The 18,822-nt window shown below is 49.7% G+C and overlaps 1 protein-coding gene across 1 annotated transcript in view; it reads left to right on the top strand.

Moving 5' to 3' along the window:
- Positions 1-18,412, top strand: part of HPGD (15-hydroxyprostaglandin dehydrogenase) — a 28,265-nt gene extending 9,853 nt beyond the window's left edge. The window contains exons 5-7 of the mRNA XM_078867953.1: positions 841-917; positions 12,242-12,405; positions 16,251-18,412. Coding sequence (XP_078724079.1) covers positions 841-917; positions 12,242-12,405; positions 16,251-16,374 — 365 coding nt within the window. The 3' untranslated portion in view covers positions 16,375-18,412. The remainder of the gene's footprint in view (positions 1-840; positions 918-12,241; positions 12,406-16,250) is intronic.
- Positions 18,413-18,822: the final 410 nt, after the last annotated feature.

Here is an 18,822-nt window from a genome sequence, read left to right as displayed (position 1 = left end):
CACTTCGTTCGTCCGTTTGTGATCGAGATTCACTCAAGCGACGCTGGTTGCACACCCCCGTCTTGGCGAGTTGTGTATGTATGTACGTTGAACTTCTTTCGCACCGCACATAGCCAACCGTGCTAATCGGAGTTGCAGGGGAAAAGGACAACAAACTAAACACAACAACCAGCAATTCTAAAGAAAAATCTGTGGACAGAGCCAGGGGACAGAAAAGTGCCAAGCCTAACCAGGTTACGTCGCTCAAATCACGTGGCCTCCGATCCATCCAACACCCCCCCTCACCCCACGCCCCCTCCCACACCGAGCCCGCAAGGGCAGCAGTCTAGAAGGGGTCACGAGTGATGGCCAGTGGGTGATTCTTTCAAACTGCTGCTTAGATGAGATCGATGTCAGCATAGGGTCACTGGCGAGCGATATTTGATTGGGCCCTGGGCCTTATCCATCATCAAACCACACTGACCAGCGTGGTGAGGCACAACCCACGTGACCAGGGCCCGGCGTTTGAACAGGCCTCCTTCGTCCAGCAGGGGATCGACAGACCCGGGGAGGGTGGTTAATAGCGATTGTTCCATCGGCGACTTACTCTGCTTGTTCATCCTTTTGCTGCCTTTTTCACCCAGTTCAACGTAATTTCATCTCCCGAACAGTGCTGGCACGTTGTCGTAACGCCGGGGGGTGCACGGCAGTGGCCCGGGAGCCACGCCGGTGTCCTCCCCACCACCCCCGCTGTATACAGGCACTGTTTGGCTCGGGCTGCTGCTGCTGTTGTCTCGTTGGTCGCACTGCGGGGGGTTTGAGCTGTCCCGCTTTGCCGTTGTGCCCACTGTGTGTTTGCAGGCCTGGGCGTCATCCCGTACGCGCCGGTATACTGTGCATCCAAGCACGGCGTCGTCGGATTTTCCCGCGCCGTCGCGGTGAGTTTTTTATTTCAAGCGCGAGAGGTGAAATCGTACAAAACACAAGGAGTTTTTATTTTAATTTTAAAATACAGTTCATCATCGATTACCCGGCTTTCAACATTATCCGGAGGCCGATCCGGCAAATCTCCATCACAGCTGATGGAGTTGGATTCAGACTCTGAATGGCTACCTCTCAATTCTACAGCCCTTTATCATCACCCCATGCAGAGTCTTCGAGATTGGAGTAATAAGTACAGCACATTGAATACAGGAACTGTTTACAGTAGAATATTTATTCGTCTATTTGTAAACAAATTTAAAACACAAAAAACATATACACAACAATAATGTGCTAATCAAATACTACACAACGCTAGCGAATTATTATTAATAGAGAGAATACAACACAACAGGAGTGAATTGTCTTATATTTCGGAATCTCTAAGGCTGTTGCACTTGGATATAAGCAATAATGTATCTATGCATTTTTGGAATATAATCGATACTATAACACAACAATCAGCTGATAATGTGTTTAATCAAACAAAAACTAGCCAAATGAATAAATTATTTAGACTTCATAGTAAACAAGTCCCTACTAAAAACTAACAATTTAAAAACAAAACCGTAATGAACTTATCTAACACTGTTTTAACCAGTGACATGATTTCTGTCCTTTCTAAAGGCCTTAACTTTACCGTTACCCCACGCACAATTCCAGTGGATGAGATAATTGCTGAGGTAGAATCAGCAGTAAGACTACTTCCACATAATGAGGCAGAGATGACTAGACACGAGGTTGCCAAAATAATTGAGAATAGTAAAGTACCAAAAGTAAATATTAGCTTGAACGAAGCAAAAGCCTTAAGAGAGCTCCGATTCAATAAAGATATTCAAATCCTAGCAGCTGATAAAGGCCGCACTACTGTAGTGATGTCACGAGCTGATTATGATGATACAATTAAAGATTTACTCGATGAAAGTACCTACATTAATATTAAACGAGATCCAACCAATACTTTAGAATGTAAGACTACTGCAATCATTGCAAATGAATTAATTCCTAAGAATGAGCAATACCGAATTAAGCCAAGGGCTTCAAAACCACCGCGATTGTATGGGCTACCAAAGGTTCATAAAATCGGCATCCCATTACAACCCATAGTCAGTACAATTGGCTCTGCCACATATAAATTGGCAAAATATATAACTAAACAAATACAGCTGTACATCGGTAGGACATCTTTATTCATTAAAAATTCAGAACATCTTGTGAATGTGATTAAAGATATCAAACTTAACCCTAATGATATTCTGGTGAGTTTTCATGTGATTTCTCTATTCACAAAGGTTCCAGTGAACGAGTTGCTTAAATTACTTGATACACTGGTAAAGAATACAGGTTTACCAAAAGATGTTCCGAAACTAGCTGATCATTGCTTAAATAACACGTACTTCTTATGGAGAGGCGATTTCTTTAAACAAAGGGAAGGAGCAGAAATGGGCTCTCCTTTATCTCCTGCTATAGCCAATCTGTACATGGAGAATTTTGAAACAAGAGCACTTGCCTCGAGTACATTAAAACCATTTTTTTGGTTTAGGTATGTTGATGACACTTTGGTTAAATTTCGATTTAAAGCTTTCGTGACTGCAGGGATTCATCTTCTTGGTTCTTTCGGTAAAGTCACGTAGAAGGGAAATAATAAAATAATAATAAAACATAATTAAATAATTCTCACGACGTTTCGGCCACAACGCAAGCAGCCGTCCTCAGGTGAAGAACAGGTCTGTCGGAAAGACAGCGTCTGAATGAACACCACCAGGCTTGGCAGCGTATATTTAAGCTGGGTTGGAGGGGGAAGAGCGCCTTGACAAAATAATTTGCATATCAAGAGGAATTTAGCATATTTATGGGAAATGCAGATATGGGATTAGTCACTACTTGTGGAATGCGTAGGAGGTGGGCGGGGGGTTTAAAAGTCATATTATGCCCGTGCATTATGCAGGATTAGCAGCATCAAAGGGAGGGAGTAGGGTTAGCATTAATAAAGGGAAGGAATGTTAATAGTATGGAACTGCAGCAACTAAACCACCATGTAAAAAACTAAAATATAAACTACATCAGTATCATCAGTATACTAAGTATACTCTCCAATAAGCTGAGCTACTAACAATAAGTCATACATTACAATTCTATGTCGCAAAAAATATAATATGCCTCCAGCTAAACTTTTTTCTGTAAAAAATTTTTACGTAGTGGTTTAGTTGCTGCAGCTCCATACTATTAACATTCCTTCCCTTTATTAATGCTAACCCTACTCCCTCCCTTTGATACTGCTAATCCTGCATAATGCACGGGCATAATATGACTTTGAAACCCGCCGCCCACCTCCTACGCATTCCACAAGTAGTGACTAATCCCATATCTGCATTTCCCATACATATGTAATGCGGGCGTAAGCGACCTTCCGGATGTGACGTCACGGGGGGTGGAGCCATGTGACGTGGGTGGAAGGTTCGGGTCCTTAAGCGGGTAAACCGGAAGGGGAAGTCAGTCGGGGTGTGAACGGAAAAGAGTGAGGCCACGCGGGCGAGTGAGAAGAGGGGGGGCACCGACGGCCATCGGGAGCCAACCCCGAAGACAGGAGGAAGCTACGGAGTGGTGTGCAGCTGCGGAGAAGACAGCCAGAAGGGCTGCGTGTTAGAGGCAGCGGTGTGGCTGCCAGGTGTGGCGGGAGAGAAGAGGGAGAGACAGCACGAGGCTGTCAGAGCTGCAGAGAGGACGAAGGAGAGAGGAGTTGCAGCGAGTACAGCCAAGGGGGGGCTGTGTGAGAGTAACAGCAGCGGGGCTGCTGTTGTGGACCGGGCCGACATCGGAGTCAGCACCGTGGAGAAGCTACAGAGTAGAGACAGCCGTGTGGGAATACAGTACGAACCGAATAAAGGACACTGAGCCAGACATCGTGGTCCAGTCGTTTATTACACTGGTGTCAGAAGTGCAACGGCATGTCGAAACAAGTGAGGAAGAAAGTAAATCCGGCGCCTGCATCGGCTTCTTCGTCCGACGACGACGAACTCCCTCCAACCACGGATTCTGCTGGGGTGGTGGAGGAGAGCCCTGCTGAGGCGAGCACGGGTACGGGAGTGGAGGATGTCGGCGCGGTGGCGGGTCCGTCGACATCATCGGACGCTGATCAAAGATGGCAAGAGATGGCGGTACAACAGGAGGCACTAAAGGACGTCCTGACGCATTTATGCCATCTCGTCGCGCCAGGGACGATGGAGGACGCAGTTGGTGCTCCGCGGGCCGCCACGTTGCCTGCCCTGCCGCCGCCATTGGCCACGCGGCAAGAAGCCGCCATCTTGCGCGCTCCGCGGCGCCAAACCGCCATCTTGGCCACGCCGCGGGCCGACGCCATTTTGAATTTGCCACCACAACCACCACCATTGGAAGACGGCGGGAAGAGGAGTCGGAGTCGCCACCTTACCACAGTTAAAGAATTTTCCATCGGTGGGGACTGGAGCGCTTTCTCCTGCCGCTTCTTGGCGGCGGTACGCACAGCAAGATGGACCGATGCTGAGGCTTTGGAGGTGTTGCCGACTCTCCTGGACGACGAATCTGTCCGATTTTTCCGTTCCATAACGACCGATAAGAAGGCAACTTTATGTGGTGTTTTTCAAGAAATGGCCGACGCTTATGAGCCACCAGATGATGCGCATCGGCGATTCGCTCAACGACAACGAGCACCAGAGGAGTCGCCCGTGGCGTTCAGGGGTGCGGTGCTGGAGCTGGCCATGGCAGCTTATCCTGAGACGCCACAGGACCTGCTCGAGCCTCTCATATTAGGGAAAATGTTGGAGCTGTCTCGGGATCTAGGGATCCCCATGCCTGTGTGTGGGCATGAGAAACTAACTTCCCGGACGGCTGCTGTCTCGATGCGCAATTCAATCTCCGTCGCTGGAAACAAGTGACAGCGTGGACGGGGGGGCCCGTCAAAGAAGGGGATGCGCTGGGGTGGAACCCTGCGCAGGCTGTCTACGTTCCGGATGACCGGGGCCCTCAACAGCTGACGGCCGCCTCCGCTCCATGGACGGGACGCGGCGGGCCGAGGCCGCGCGCTGCGCTACCGGAACGGGGCCGTCGGGAGGCAAGGCCTGCGCTTCGGCGCAACGATGCCGAATGTTTCCGCTGCGGGCGTAGGGGCCACTACGCCAGAGACTGCTGGGCCCGCTTCCCGGCTCCGCCGCAGCAGGAGGCCTCGGTACCGGACAAGCCGACTAAAGATCCTCCGAAACAGGCATGTCGGCACGCACCAGACACCCGGCAAGGCTTTACACCTCACCCATCACCTTCGTTGCGCGATCCTAATGTTGTTGTTAAAGAAAGCCCTTCGACGGGGCCTTGTCGCTCGGTCACGCAGTGGCGCAAGTTGGCACGGAGAGTCGTCGCGGCCGCTACGGGTTCGTCCACTGTACCGGGGTCTATACAAGGGGTGGACGTACGCATTTTGGTCGACTCCGGCGCGTCTGCGACTATTATTTCGGATGTCATTTTCCATCTGTTGGGCATCCCGCCGGGGGCTGTGCGTCCGGTTTATGGGTCGTGCGTCGCTGCGAACGGGGGTAGCATGGGTATCGTGGGCCAGGTGGATGCTAAAATATCTATTGGGGATGTGTCGGCCTCGGGCGTTGTGTTAATATCGAGATCTTTGGCGGTTCCTTGTTTGTTAGGCACCGATTTTTTGGCTAAGATGCCCATTTTGATCAAAATCAATGAGAATTGTATTGAACTGCCGGGGGGCCGTCAAATCTCGTTTCTGCCGTCGCCCTGGGGGCGACCTGCTTCGGCCGTACAAGTGCAGGCGCTGTCCGTTGCATCTGTGGACATCCCACCTGGTACACAGATGCTTATACCCTTGCGGTATCGGAAGCCCCTGCCTGATCGGCTAGGAGCAGTAGGGGTCTTGTTGTCACCGTCCGCCACGATAACAACCGGGTTGGCGTTAGTGGGGGCACAGACCATCGTCCGGCCGGATCAATTACCGTTTTTACAGGTGCTTAATGCGGGGGGGGAAAACGTCCGTGTTCCGGCCGGTACGGTTGTGGCACATGCCACTACGGCGTTTGCGACGCATGATTGTCCGCATAGCCGGGGAGTGGTTGCTGGGGTTTCCGAGCCAAGGGGTTCGGATAATCGTTGGGTTGCTGACTTATGTGACGGAAATTCTTCCCTGTCCATGGAGCAACGTGGTGCGCTGCGTAAATTGTTGTTGACATATTCCGATGTGTTCAGCTCCGATGATTTGGATTTGGGCCGCACATCGTTGCTTTACCATCACATTGAGACGGGCGATGCTGCCCCTATTCGATTAAATTCGCATCGGATGAGTCCTGCGGAGCGAGAACACGTGCGGGGGGCAGTGGAAGACATGTTGGCTGCGGACATTATATCGCCATCTAACAGCCCATGGGGCGCTCCGGTCGTCTTGGTTAAGAAAAAGGATGGCAAATTGCGATTTTGTGTTGATTTCCGGAAATTGAATAAGATATCGGTGGCAGATGCGTACCCCCTGCCGCGTATGGATGACTCCCTCGACGCATTGTCGGGGGCTAAGTTCTTTTCCACACTGGACCTCTCTTCGGGATTTTGGCAGCTTCCCCTTGACGAGTCCTCACGGGAGAAAACCGCATTCCGTACGCCGCAGGGGTTATTTCAATTCAACTGTCTCCCGATGGGATTGAATGCGGCCCCTGCTACATTTCAAAGATTGATGGAGCTCGTTTTGTCGGGGTTGCAGTGGGAGACGTGTCTTATATATTTGGATGATATTATTGTCTTCAGCCGCACATTTGATGAACATTTGACGCGGCTGGAGACAGTGTTCACGAGGATGCGTTCTGCCAAATTGAAATTCAAACCAAAGAAATGTCACCTACTGCAACGGTCCGTCCGCTATTTGGGGCACATTGTGAGTGCTGAGGGGGTGTCCACGGATCCGGAAAAGACGGCGTGCGTCCGGGATTGGCCGACTCCAGCCACCGTGGGGGATGTTCGGCGGTTTTTGGGATTTGCCTCGTATTACCGAAGATTTGTGCCGGGTTTTGCGACGATTGCGAGGCCCTTGCATCTCCTTACGGGTAAAGGACGGAAGTTTGTTTGGGGACAGCCGGAGGAGGCGGCCTTTCGGAGTCTGCGTGATCTATTGGCCATGGCCCCAACATTGGATTATCCCGATTTCGATCACCCATTCATTCTTGATACGGACGCGAGTGACACGGGTATTGGGGCGGTATTATCACAGTCTAAAGGGGGTGTAGAGCGTGTCGTGGCGTATGGTAGCCGAGTCTTGTCTCCTGCGGAAACCCGCTACTGTGTCACTCGCAGAGAACTATTGGCGGTTGTTTTTTTCCTACGGCAATTTCGACCATACCTCTACGGTCGTTCTTTTATTGTGCGTACGGATCATGCGGCCTTGCAATATGCCCTTAAAATTGACCAGCCATCCGGACAGTTGGCACGTTGGTTGGACACACTACAGGAATTTTCCTTCCAAATTCAACATCGGAAGGGAGTGCGCCATGCGAACGCTGACGCACTTTCCAGATTACCGCGGCGCGCCCCTTGTAAATGTGCGTCGGGGACGCATAGGTGTTCGCCGATTCCAACCCCCCCTCAGCCGCTTACGTTGGCCGTCGAGAAGTCGGACACTCCGATGGAACCGGGACCGGCTGACGGGGTTTTGAATCTGCCGCGGTCTGTCTGGATCCGGGAACAGATGATGGATGAGTCGTTGGTGTCCTTGCGGAAGCGGTCTGCTAGGGACAATGGGAGTCCGAGTACGGCTGTGGGGCCGCAAACCGCTCTCCGAGATGGTCTGCTTATGTGGCGGGAGGGGTTCCAGGAACGTTGGCGCCTGGTGGTACCAACGTCCTTGCGATTCGAGTTGATTAGAACTCTCCATTGTGACACTCTCTTACATTTAGGGGTGCAGAAGACCTTGTTGACGTTGCAACGTCATTATTTTTGGCACGGCATGGCGACAGATGTCGTAGGGCACGTGCGCGCGTGCCCTGCGTGTGCATGACGTAAGCCGCCGAAACATCCTTACGTGCCGCCTCTCCAGTCGATTCAGGTGTCTCGAGTCAATGAATTGGTGGCACTGGACATATTGGGACCTTTTCCACCATCGGCGAGGGGTAATAAATATTTGCTGGTAGGGGTTGAGTACCTCTCCCGTTGGCCGATGGCCTGGCCATTGCCCGATCAGTCGGCCGCGGCCATTACCGACGCCTTTTTGTTTGGGTATATTATGGACAAGGGGGCGCCTGAGAGACTCCTCACGGACCAGGGCAGGAATTTCTCTTCTAAATTATTGGCGGAAGTGTGCGCGGGCCTTGGGACTAAGAAAGTACGGACATCCCCATACCATCCGCAGACGGATGGTATGGTTGAACGGCTGAACAGGACATTGTCTGCCATGCTTTGCCATACCGTGAGCAAACAACAATCAGATTGGGATCTGCACATCCCCGGAGTGCTTTCGGCGTACAGGATGACGCCTCATGCGGCTACAGGGTATTCGCCGTTTTACCTTATGTATGGTCGGGAAAACGTGCCGCCGGTGGATGTGCAATTGGGAACTGGGGTGAAGGGACCTCGTAAACCACTTCCTGAATACATTCAGGACACGGTTCGCCGAGTCACGGAGGCGCGGGAGAATGCCTGCGTGGCTACGGCCAAAGCCCAGGCCCGGAACGAGCGGTATGCGCGACGGTCCGAGGGGGAGTGCCCCTGGAAGGTTGGGGACCTAGCCTGGCTTCATTGTCCACAGGTACGTCCGGGAACCTCTCCGAAATTGCACAAACCCTGGCATGGTCCCGTACGCCTCATTGCGGTTCCCAACCCACAGTCAGCACGCGTCCAAATTGGATCTCGTCGCTGGGTTGTGCATACATCGCGCTTGAAACCATATGTTGCTCCCTTACATGATGCGTCATCCCCCAATGTTGCCTTGCCGGGGTCTGTTGCTGCTGACTCTCCCCTGCCTGCGTCCATTGATCTTGCTAGAGCGCCTGTCGTACCTGTTCCAGACAGGCCGGCCGTGACATTGCGGGGGACGAGGGGCCCTGCTCGGAGGACGCCTGCCATGTCTGCGGGACCTTCGAACCCTGCAGCCCTTCCGACCCAGCTGCAGGCACGGTCACGGGACAAGCCCAAGACTAATTCTTTAGGGACACGGGACGTTGGTGGACTTCCAGCTGCGACAGGGGGATTACCCCCTGTCATTCCTCGACTTTCATCGCGTTCGCGTTCTGCGAGTGGGCCGCCGACCGTCCGGGACGGGCCGGCGACCCGCACACGTTCCAAATCGCTTACGTTTCGTTGATTGTTGCTGTGTTGTTATCTTTTTCTTACAGTTGTATTTATTGCATGCTTTTTGTACGTTCGTTGATGTTAATTGCGTTGTTGTTGTTGTTCTTGCTGTTACATTGTATGCTTAGTGTCCTTTAGGGGGGAAGGTCGATTCGCCGCATTACGATTTGCTATTGGTCAGCCGAGGTCGGCTGGGATTTTTCTACGGGGGAGGGTGGTGTAATGCGGGCGTAAGCGACCTTCCGGATGTGACGTCACGGGGGGTGGAGCCATGTGACGTGGGTGGAAGGTTCGGGTCCTTAAGCGGGTAAACCGGAAGGGGAAGTCAGTCGGGGTGTGAACGGAAAAGAGTGAGGCCACGCGGGCGAGTGAGAAGAGGGGGGGCACCGACGGCCATCGGGAGCCAACCCCGAAGACAGGAGGAAGCTACGGAGTGGTGTGCAGCTGCGGAGAAGACAGCCAGAAGGGCTGCGTGTTAGAGGCAGCGGTGTGGCTGCCAGGTGTGGCGGGAGAGAAGAGGGAGAGACAGCACGAGGCTGTCAGAGCTGCAGAGAGGACGAAGGAGAGAGGAGTTGCAGCGAGTACAGCCAAGGGGGGGCTGTGTGAGAGTAACAGCAGCGGGGCTGCTGTTGTGGACCGGGCCGACATCGGAGTCAGCACCGTGGAGAAGCTACAGAGTAGAGACAGCCGTGTGGGAATACAGTACGAACCGAATAAAGGACACTGAGCCAGACATCGTGGTCCAGTCGTTTATTACACATATGCTAAATTCCTCTTGATATGCAAATTATTTTGTCAAGGCGCTCTTCCCCCTCCAACCCAGCTTAAATATACGCTGCCAAGCCTGGTGGTGTTCATTCAGATGCTGTTTTTTCGACAGACATGTTCTTCACCTGAGGACGGCTGCTTGCGTTGTGGCCGAAACGTCGTGAGAATTATTGTATTATGTTTTATTTTTATTATTTTATTATTTCCCTTCTACGTGACTTTACCGAAAGAACCAAGAAGACACTTTGGTTGTCTGGCCACATGGTAAAGATGCACTTAATGATTTCCTAAATCATCTCAATGCACAAAACCCGGCTATCCAGTTCACCATGGAAATGGAGGTAAATAACAGACTCCCGTTCCTAGATATTTTGCTGGGACATGGTCTTCATGGCAAAATAACACACAGCGTTTACCGAAAGCAAACGCACACTGATGCCTATCTGAATGCAGATTCACATCATTACCCAGCTCAGAAATCGTCTCTTATCAAAACACTCATACATCGGGCAAAAACAGTGTCAGATGGTGAGAGTCTAGTGAGAGAGATGAAACGTTTTAAAGAAGCACTAAGACAGAATGGCTACAATAATGCTCAAATTAACAGAGCACTGAAGGCAAAATCACGAACGCAAAGCAAAACTGCTGAAAGCGATAAGATTGTTCAAACAATCAAAATTCCATACATCTCAGGAGTAACTGACAAATTAGCCCGGGTTTTGAAAAAGCAAAACATTAAAGTAAGATTTGGTACAGTGCACAAAATTCAAAAACTGGTATCTGGCACTGAAGGTGTATATCAGATTAATTGTTTATGTGGCAGATGCTATATTGGACAGACGGGACGCAACATCAGTGTAAGACTAAAAGAACACCAAAGAAACATTAAATTATCTCAAACACAACTGTCGGCAGTGGCAGAGCATGCTTGTCAACAAGGACACTCAATTGATTTTGATAACGTTGAGGTGTTGTGTAAAACTAATTATTACTGGCCAAGACTAATTAGAGAATCCATTGAAATTGAGAGAAACAGAAATAATTTCAATCGCTCTGACAGCTACAGGCTTAGTGCGGCCTGGAAGCGTATTATCAAATAAATACAATTACAATTCTTTATAAGGGAAACAAATACCAATGAATAACAATTGAATGATTACCAATCTATATAATTACAATAACCCCCCTCCTTGCCTCGAATCACTGCACCACATTGAATTGAATTAAATGATGACGTCATCCTGATGCTGCTCTATTTAAGACTGGAAGCAACAGGAGAGCTTCACCATTCTTGCCCAATGAAGCTGATTGTAATTATCAGCGAAACGTCGTACTCAAATTTTAGAATGCTGTTGATTCTCTCTTCAGCACACCGGTGGGCTAAAGAAGTCAAATAATTTGTCCCTTGAAAACGTGACACATTTTTTACTGTTTGGCCGTGTCGGGTGGTGGAGGGTTACGACACATTTATAAATAACGCGATCTGACCCAAAAACCTATATTATGAAAAATAAGCTGTTTTAAATAATTAGTGATTATCCGGTGTTTTTGAAAATCCAGCGCCCCCTTCCCCCCCTAAGCCCCCAGATAATCAATGATCTACTGCGTGTCTTTCCTTTAAAATGTGCTATGAAATAATCATAATATTTACACTTGTACAGCGCTCGCTTGAAATGCTTCAGCAACTCAAAGCACCTCACGTAGCATCTCACCCCAAACATTCAAAGGGCACACCCCAGTCGCAGCTGTCCCTGTGTGGAACGAGGTGACTCAGGTTTGGCCGCCATGCTTGATTACAATTGAGTCGGCTGCAGTGTCATTTTTTTTTATTGCGCATCTTCGGTCCATGATGCTGGCATGCAACTGCCTACTCGTTATGGGCGACGTCACGGTATCTGAGAAGCTGTCGGCGTCGTGGTATCCGTGGTTGATGCAGCGAGGTGTATAGACCCCAAATACGCACCCTAGCAATGTGCTCGAGCCAGTTTTTGAGCCGCGAACCTCTGCAACTAGCGGTGACCGCGCCACCGCTGGGCCACCACGTAACTGCCTCGGGGTGTCTCCGGGCTTTGCCTTCACGCGAGCGTTGTCTCGCTTCGAGCTTCGCATGTTGCTCCCCGGGAGAGCGTCCCCTGACCCTGTGCGTCACCATGCGTCCCCGTGCATCCCCGTCCTGCGCGTATCCGTGTGTACGCAGGGCGCGTGTGAGCTGCAGGGCCGTGGCGTGCGCGTGTGCTGCGTGTGTCCCACCTACGTGGACACGCCGCTTCTGAGCACGGTGGGGAGGGCTGACACCATGGGGCAGTTTGAGGACCTGAGAGAGGGGATGGTAAAGACTCTCATGGACACGCCGATAATGCAGTGAGTGACGATGATGACATTAATAACTGTGCGCGTGTGGAATTTGGGTGCTGTCATTCTTATAGCGCTGGCCGGAAGGAGCTGCATTGGTTCACGCTAGGGGCAATGGTGCTGCGTGGTCTGGCCTAGGGGCACCCCCAGTGGCAGCTGGCTCCGTGTATTATTCTGTCAGTAAAGAGCGATGTTGCCTTGTGTTTTCTCAAATTAAGTAAAAAAGTCATTTGCAGTATAATCTTTTTCAAATTTGGCAAATGTGGACCGTGATTTCGGCACACGATGGCCTAATCTTCCATAATGCCACTAGACCACTGCAAGTGAAGCAGATGGCGCGTATTATTTTATGTTTTTTATGGTAATAACTGGGGGCGACCTGCAAGGATTTCAAACCGCGAACCTCTGCGCCACCGCTGAGCCCGAGCTGGTGACGCGCATGCTCACGTCTCCGCCCTAACCACGAGGTCTACGTTGGCAGATTTTCTGATCCATTGCTGGCGATTCCACCTTTCCATAGCAGAAACCCCTCTCAATGTATGGCGGCTGAGCGCGACCTACCGCTTAGTTTACAGTGCCTAGAGAGGTGATTTGGCCAAATGTGGCGGGAAGGTTGTAGGGCTTTGGGGGATTGCATTTCACAATGCCTTGAAAACACGGTGACATTAGAGATGTTAAAATATCCACACGGCGCACCTGTGTACACACGTCTCACCAGCTTCCTTTGGTAAGTCGCTATGTCACAACAGTTTGCATTTTCAGGTATGGCTAGGGTGTATTCTGTCAATCGTTTCTGCACACAGTTCATGCCAATTTTTTAATAAAAATGCATGTTAGACTGTGTGCGTGTTGTGTTTATACATGCCTGTGCACGAATGTGTTTTATGCGTGTGTTATTTTGGGGAGTGTACCTCCGATAAGCACGGTTCAACATACGTACAGGCAAGTCCTCAATTTACGAACACCAGACTTGCGAACACCCGCACTACAAACCAGCTTCCATTTTTTTTTTACATTAACTTAAAAGGCAAACTTGCAAATTGAAACGCTGAACTATTTTGTTCAGCTTGAGCGATCCTGCGTCAGATGGAATGAGTCAGCCGCGCGCTGAGAGTGAGTGTCTGTGTGTGTGTGTGTGCGCCCGGATACGTGTGTGGGGAGCGGTAGTGTAGCGGTTAGTGCGCTGCACTACAAACCCGGCGACCCGAGTTCGATTCCTGCTCATGGCCAACACCAGTGACGATTATCTGAACCGGTCCTGGGCCTCCCCTAGGCCGACTCAACCTCAAATAAATACCTGGTGTGGTGTAATATGGGACCTTTCTTGCCAGTATCAAAATATAAGAATAGGTTTTACCCTTTCTGGCGATAAAACAGGTGTTAACATGTTAAAACACCAAACGGAAACCTTTTGCAAGGAATCCTGTCTGCATTAACCACACGAACATGCAATCAGGGAATTTATATAATCAGGGCATTTATAGCTCGGGGTGAGTAGCTACTTATAGCGCCCCGAGCTACAAATGCCCCCTGGCACTGACCAGCGTGGTGAAGTACGGTAAACGAATCCCATGACTGACATGGCACGCGGTGGCCTTCGACCAGCAGCGGGCTTTGCCTGGTAGGATGGGGATGGTTTAGTTTTATTTGTATGTGTTTGGGTGATTTTGTTAACTTTCGTACGACTATCGTGTTTTTGTCCTGTTTGTTGTTTAAATGGACATCTGTGTTTGTGGCTTGTTGCATAGATTCACGCTAGAATTATTCGTTGAGCTATCATTGGTAATAGCCAGGTTGCTTCTGAAAAATGTGTTAATATAGCCCAGTGGGCTTTATCTGGGAAGATAAATAATAGTTTAGTTTAATTTGTATATTTTTAAAGTTATTTCTTCACGCCGTTCGTCTTTTTGTTTGTTGTAACGTTCTGACCTTGTGCCCCTACTGAACCGTCTGTGAAAAAAGAGCTTTGTAGCTCATCGAATTCCTCCTGCAGTATAAATACAGATTATGATGTTGACAGTACTAACCGGAACTCTGCTTCACAGTGGACGTTACAGGTCCCGTGACATCATTCTTAGGCCATTGTGTGTGATGGCATCACGGTCCACGTTTGGCCAAGTTTTGAAAAAAATTGCACCGCAAATTACACAATAGGATATACAAGTATAAATACATATTCTGATTCTGGAATGACGAGACCTGTGAATCGTAATTATGACTGAATATAAAGGAGCCAGGGGCTGTTTAGGATGGGCTTGCAAAGAGTAAGTCTGAGTCTCGGGGGTTGGCTGCTGAACTGCACTGTGTGAATGCCCGCACACGTGATGTTAGAACAAGACAAATTGCTGGTAGCGAGCACCTATAAACTAAACTGAAACATTTTTTGTTATTTCACCAGCTAAGGCCCACTGAGCTGTTTAGCTCTTTTTTTAGAAGCGACCTGGCTACCAAAAATGATAGCTCAACGAAGTGGTTTATCATCATGTGGACATTTATTCTAAATGTGGAAGGAAAAACCGGAGGAGCCGGAGAAAAATCCACGCCTGTGAAGGCGAGCATGGCACACAAGGGGGTGGGTGGCCCAACACCACTACCCAGTGCTGATGTTTACACACCGCTCCCCAGTGCTGATGTTTGCACACCGCACCGGGTACTCATTGTATGGCTGAGTCGACCTAGGGGAGGCCCAGGACCGGTTCAAATATTCTCCACTGTTATTGGTCGTGTACAGGAACCGAACTCGGGTTGCCGGGTTCCTAGCGCAGTGCACTAACCACTGCACTACCGCTGCCCTGTGATGTGATTGCTATGACCTCCCCATTCACACACAGTACCCGTGCATTACCTTGCCTGCCCTCTTGACAGTGAAATTAGTGCAACATACGCAGAGGTACAACGTACATGCAGGTTTAATAGTCGTCATCGGGCATGACCTATCCGCTGCTAGATGAAGACGTCCCCAAGCTCATGATTCACCTGGCACCTGCCACAGCGCTGCCATGTTTTACTAGTTTGCTTTGTCATTGTAGGTGACCCAGGTCGCTCTTGCAAATGAGACTCCATCCCTGGGTCTCTTAAATGTCTCACCCGGTTAAAGAATGTACACCTTGAAGCGTTATCTGACTGTCGACTTCACAGTGGGGCATCTAGTCGGGGGCGTTCCCCCCACTCTGGCTGCCACTCTGCTGTTAGTCTCGGCCTCCAGAGGTCGTCCCTGCTGTTTGCGATGATGCATCTTGCTCAAGCCCCACTTTTCTTAACAGTCAACGTTACGCCTCTGACATGCGTGCGTTCTCTAGTCCACCTGCTCCTCTCTCTTTCGGTGTATTTCCAAGCCTACGTCCCACTTCACTTATTTTGCAGATTTTCACTTTTGTTCCATTTTGTTGTCGTAGGAGGTGAAAGGCACCGATTAAACGCAGTCTCCTCGAGGCACATCCATAATTTATGCTACTCTTCATTGCTATGTTCCATTTTCCTAAAGCACCCCAACCACCCTTTCACCCGCATCTTAAAAATGTAACATACAATAAGTTAATTAAACCGTGGGTAATGTGTCCGTCAGAGGAACACACCTAGACAATACAGCACAATATAAAATGTGAGGACAGGGAGGCAATTATTTTTGTGAAGAAAAGAAAAAAACGTTAAAGGAAACGATTCTCAGAATTATGGCTCGTGAAAGCGTCGGGAATATCTAAATCACAGAATGGCGATGGTCTGAAAACGCGACGAATACAAAGTGCCTAAGGACGATTGCTGACGGCGGCGAGCGCAACCGCTGCCCGCCCGCCCGCACGTCCACCCGCTCGCGAGCACGCTGCTCACTGTTCACTCCGTGTCCATGCGCGCAGGCCCTGCTCGGTGGTGGAGGGAGTAATTCGCCTCCTGGAGGACGACTCGCTGAATGGCACCGTAATGTCGGTGACTCCCAAGAAAGGCGCGTATGTACACGCGTTCCCCAGCAGCCTGCTCTGAGAGCCACAGACGTCCAAGATGCGCAACCACTCAACCCGAGACGTCATCGGCCTTTCGTCCATCGCGATACCCATGAGCCTTCTAAACGTTGCGAGCCCAACGAATTATATTGTCACGTGTATGTATGTATGATTAACTTTTTTCGCACCATACGTAGCCAAACGTGCTCATTTGAGGTCACCTGGTGCACAAGTGTTTTTAGTGACGTGCAGGTTATTATCGTTTGAGCTCACCGTGGGGGAGTTGGAACGGCGATTCTCACAGCCAAACTTAGCGATTGGACAATGCAATGTTTGGCTTGAAACGCATAAAGCATCTGACAGGTAAGATCCTGGAAGTCGGAATGACAATCACCAGACAATCTGTAAAAATCGAATATGAATCATATTGGCTGTGAAAATCTACAAGTTAACTAAATGTCAAACATTATGCAGCACGTAATATACCTCATATACTGTATGCTGAAGTGAGACGATCAGATCATGGAGATGAATATGAACTCGATTCCGTACGTCAGGTTGGGAAGGTCTGCGTGAATGGATTGATCGCAATAGCCCCTGGAATAACTCAACAGACTTGTCAACTCAAGACGGGTCAGGGCAGCTGTATTTTGTACCCAACAGTGGCAGCTCGCGACTTTAAGTCTGGTGGCGGCAAACACCGCCACACTCGGGAATTTTCCAGTGTTAGATGACGTATGCTCGGTGGCTTTCATTCACAGCTGTAATGTGATGACTCCATTCGGAGTGAGGTCACCAGGTCGGCGCGTGACACGCGGACACGCCGTCACAGTGCCACCGAGACAGAGCCACCCCACACTGAAGCCTGACCCTCACTATCACCTATGATCCCCCTCCCATCCACGGTTGTTCACGGGGGTTGTCAGGATTTGGGGGTTCGCTGATGTATTCAAAGCCACATTCTTTTTTGTTCTGATTTCGACCGTCTTATTTGAATTGTTTCTTCCGTCTCTCGTGCAGTTTTGTTTTGCTGTTGGCCTGAGTATAACCCAAGCCGAGGGTTTGCATCGAAGACTAAATAATCATTCTTTACCACAAGATGGGAATGCTGATGTTATGAATGTAGGAGTCTATTAACCGTTGCAGCAATGCATCTTCTCGTGACTAATATCGTTAATTTCATGTGTCATATTCGTGTCCTACCATCGTTCTCATCAACTCATCACACTATTTTGCTGTACAAATAGCTAATTCTTTGTTCAGCGCCTTAAGCCAAGGTGCTATATAAATAAAAATAATATCAGATAACCAGTACAGAGCGGAACAAGCAATGATTCATCATTGATTTGGGAGTGTTTGTGAATGGTAATATCGGCTGTAAAACCAACGTGTTAAAGGAACCAACGACGTAACAGGACATGCGCTCGCGTGTGCTTGAACACTTGCAGAGAGTGCGTGTCATCTTGGCCGCCGCGTAGCAGTGCAAACGTGCTTCACGTCCCTGTACCGGAGGGGCAGTACGTGCCGGTGTGTTAGGTAGGTTCTAGGTGATATAACTCGATAACAAATCATCCTGCTGGTCACTGGCAGCAGATAAGCCCATAAAATGCGATCATTTTTCTTCTCAGAGTCTGAAAGCTTAAAACAAGTGAAGTACATTTTTTATTTTTTGCTTAAACACACGGTGCCTTTCTGCCACATCTGCCTCCCAAAGTGCCGTCACATCAGTACTCATGGATGTAAAAATAGATTATAGTAAAACATTGGATTGCGAGTAACTTGGTATACGAGTGTTCTGCAAGACGAGCAAAATTTTAAAATAAATATTAATTTGATAAACGAGCGAGGTCTTGCAATACGAGTAGTACGTATATGTTCTTAGGTTTTTTCGGTAAAGTCACGTAGAAAGTAAAATAAAATAAAAACAAAAATCACGACGTTTCGGAGGCAACACAAGTCTCCGTCATCAGGTGGGACCGTCACAGCCAGATTAGCTGTATCAAGTGAGGCAATGATTCAAGATGTAATCCCTTAAAAGCGAGTTGAGGGGGGAGGCAGAGGGAGGGGGGAGCTCATCAGACTATGGTAGCCAATGAAAGGAACGTATCGGGAGGGAGGGGGGGCGAGGCCAAAAGGGTGGGCGATGGACGTGGAAGCGCTTGTGCGCAAGCGGCCAATTACTGCACACGCCAACACAATGGAGCGATTGTGCGCAAGCGGCCAGCCACTGCACCCGCCAACACAATGGGCAGAGAGGAGGAGGGGAGGTCTAATACACATGATAGACAAAAGAACGAAAATGATGATGGGTACAAACTTAGGGGGAGCTCATCAGACTATGGTAGCCAATGAATGGAACGTATCGGGAGGGAGGGGGGGGGCGGGGGGGGGGCGAGGCCAAAAGGGTGGGCGACGGACGTGGAAGCGCTTGTGCGCAAGCGGCCAATTACTGCACACGCCAACACAATGGAGAGAGAGGGGGGAGGGG

The sequence above is a fragment of the Lampetra fluviatilis genome, chromosome 25 (genome assembly GCF_964198595.1).
Source record: "Lampetra fluviatilis chromosome 25, kcLamFluv1.1, whole genome shotgun sequence".
In the NCBI taxonomy this organism is placed as follows: domain Eukaryota; kingdom Metazoa; phylum Chordata; class Hyperoartia; order Petromyzontiformes; family Petromyzontidae; genus Lampetra; species Lampetra fluviatilis.
Note: the sequence above shows the minus strand (reverse complement) of the source record. Positions and strands in the feature narration are given on the sequence as shown.